Below are 2,500 nucleotides of genomic sequence, written 5' to 3'. Positions count from 1 at the left end.
CGGACACACAATGCGGAAAGAAGCATTAGAGAATATTGTAACAACAGGCAAGTTTGATATGATGGAAAGAGAGGCAGAGGCAGACAGAGGGAAAATATACTGGACAAGATGACAACATGGCTAGGAGCAGCAAGAACAACGGACACCATTGCTGCAGCGCAAGACAGAGTGAAGTGGAGGTCTATGATCGCCCATGCCAGTCGACAAGGCAGCGGATAATGATGATGACAACAAACATCTCAGCTAATAATAATATAACTGAATTCTCCAGGTATCTGTTCATACCAGGATATGGAAAAGTGAACCACGGGGCATCGTCTATAACATAGAGCCTGGAGTCAGTTCTCGCCAAGTAGTCTATGGCCTCCGGGTCGTCTGAGAAGTAGCCAGCACTGGTCAGTATAGCACTGAGAGCCCAGCCCACCATCATACTGATCAACATCTGGAAGCATGTGGCATTACAAGTTATAAGGAACTCATTTTTTACAAGGACCCAGAAGAGGTCTTTGTACAGAAAAAGTTAAGAGGGAGTCTCTAAGCAAGATAAAAAAAAACTACTGGGCACATTTATGGGGTACCAAAAAGTCTTATCTTCTTCTTCTTCTTCTTCTTCTTCTTCTTCTTCTTCTTCTTCTTCTTCTTCCTCTTCTTCTTCTTCTTCTTCTTCTTCTTCTTCTTCTTCTTCTTCTTCTTCTTCCTAATATACTGTATAGAAATTTAGATTTTAGGTGACTTACCTTTGTCATTTGTGCTTACTGTTTAAACGTGGAAAGTCTCTTTTGGGTGTTTTAGGAACAGATCACACTGAAAACATTTCTTACATAGGGCATGGCCACTGGAATTTGATGTGTATAACCTGACAATATGCCCCCCCCCTTTCATCCCGTAACTCTTTTAGTGGGCTTCGTTTGGCCTAACTTTCTGCCTAGTTCAGAGCAAGTGTTGTAGGCGTTCTACCTTTGGTCTCACGACATTCGGACATTTTTAGCAAGCTCGATAGAAGAAGCAGATGGCTCACCTGGTCTAAAGGTTCGGTGCTCGCCTCTCAGTCAAAAGATGCCACGATCGAAACCTGCCAGCGACGAAATCTAAAATTGTCTCGCTTGTCCACTTCTCTTGTTCTCTCATTATCTAGTTCTGCCATCTGCTTTCACCACCATTTTGTTTTCTAGGTCCTGCCGTCTACTTTCATCTCCATTTTCTCCCCCACCCCAACTTTGGCTTCCTCCATGCTCCTCTCTCTTAATCCTTTCTACTGCTACTCCTGGCTCCTACTTATTACTCTGTATTTCAGCCACACCCTTTAACTTAAAGTAGGTAAGACCGAACGGCTTGCCTTCTTGGATCAGGGGCAAAAAATCTCGGAGGTCCCACACGCTAAAGATTCCATGGTGGTCCTAAACCAGATAAGAGTAGGTTTCGAGCGCCACCCGGGCAAAGTTCAAAATTAATTCGACTTAAACTGAAAATACTTCAGTCAGAATAAAGAAATAAAATATATAGTACTTGCGAAATCGTAATGTGGGTGCCTGAAGTAAAAAAACCGGTCACAACAGCCGAATACCCCTACATAATGCAGGGGACCACAATGAAGAATAATAAAAGAAAGGGTATTGTGGAAATATTCACTTAAACGTGATTGGTTACTGGAGAACATTACTCAGAACAATTCAGTGTAAATTTATTTTTAAAAGAAAAGAAAACAAAAGTAGAAAAAAGAAACATTATTGACTTACAGCGAACATTTGATGCAGAGGGTACCAAAATATGTGAAATCCTTTCTCTTTGCTCCAGAATGGTATTGGGGTTTTCCGATCAGCTAAAAATAGCGCAAGGATTAAAGCTGTAAGAACAGTTCTGAAATAGTACAATAGAAAACAAACAAAATTGCAGCTCCTTCATAGTCGTGTCCGAGTTACACATTTCGTTTCCTTACTATTAAAGCAACCTTAAATACACAAAATTAATGTTGGAAGTTCTCCAAATGTTGATACCCTGAACTAGTACAGTGGAGTCATCCCTATAGGCATACTCCTAGCCTTAGATGAAAAAGATATGAAGTCCATTTCTTGGCAAGGACGTTTCCTTAATTGGCCTTTTTTTCTTCTGTCTGATGGATGCTGTATCTCACTCAGCTCGAGTTGGCCCTGACCACCAACAGTCATGGCAGCATTGACAGCATGGCTCAATCACCATAGAGAAGATGACGGCACCATATCACACACAATGGAAAGACTGAGGGAAGCTGGTGTCTCAAGAAGGTCGGGGAGAGACAGTGAGCTGCGTGGAAAAGCCAGAAGAATATCAAATAAGCTGATAACTGGCACGATCAACAAGCAGACTCTGTCACGGGTCCTGGAGAGGAGGGAGGAGCAGCCAAGGCATTGTGCAGCCTGCAAAGATACTATTCCTCAACGAAAGAAGTAAGTAAGACAAGGTAGAAGCACGCGGCCTCCTAAAATTTGTCAACAATGTTTGTGTGTGTGTGTGTGTGTGTGTG

At 42.3% G+C, this 2,500-nt stretch overlaps 1 protein-coding gene across 1 annotated transcript in view; it reads right to left on the bottom strand.

Annotated features, from left to right (window-relative positions):
* Positions 1-2,500, bottom strand: part of LOC101863068 (solute carrier family 23 member 1-like) — a 19,712-nt gene that overhangs the window by 10,954 nt on the left and 6,258 nt on the right. Inside the window, exon 4 of the mRNA XM_035973245.1 lies at positions 286-442. Coding sequence (XP_035829138.1) covers positions 286-442 — 157 coding nt within the window. The remainder of the gene's footprint in view (positions 1-285; positions 443-2,500) is intronic.

Source organism: Aplysia californica, unplaced genomic scaffold (genome assembly GCF_000002075.1).
Source record: "Aplysia californica isolate F4 #8 unplaced genomic scaffold, AplCal3.0 scaffold01076, whole genome shotgun sequence".
In the NCBI taxonomy this organism is placed as follows: domain Eukaryota; kingdom Metazoa; phylum Mollusca; class Gastropoda; order Aplysiida; family Aplysiidae; genus Aplysia; species Aplysia californica.
This window is presented reverse-complemented; position numbering and strand designations above follow the sequence as displayed.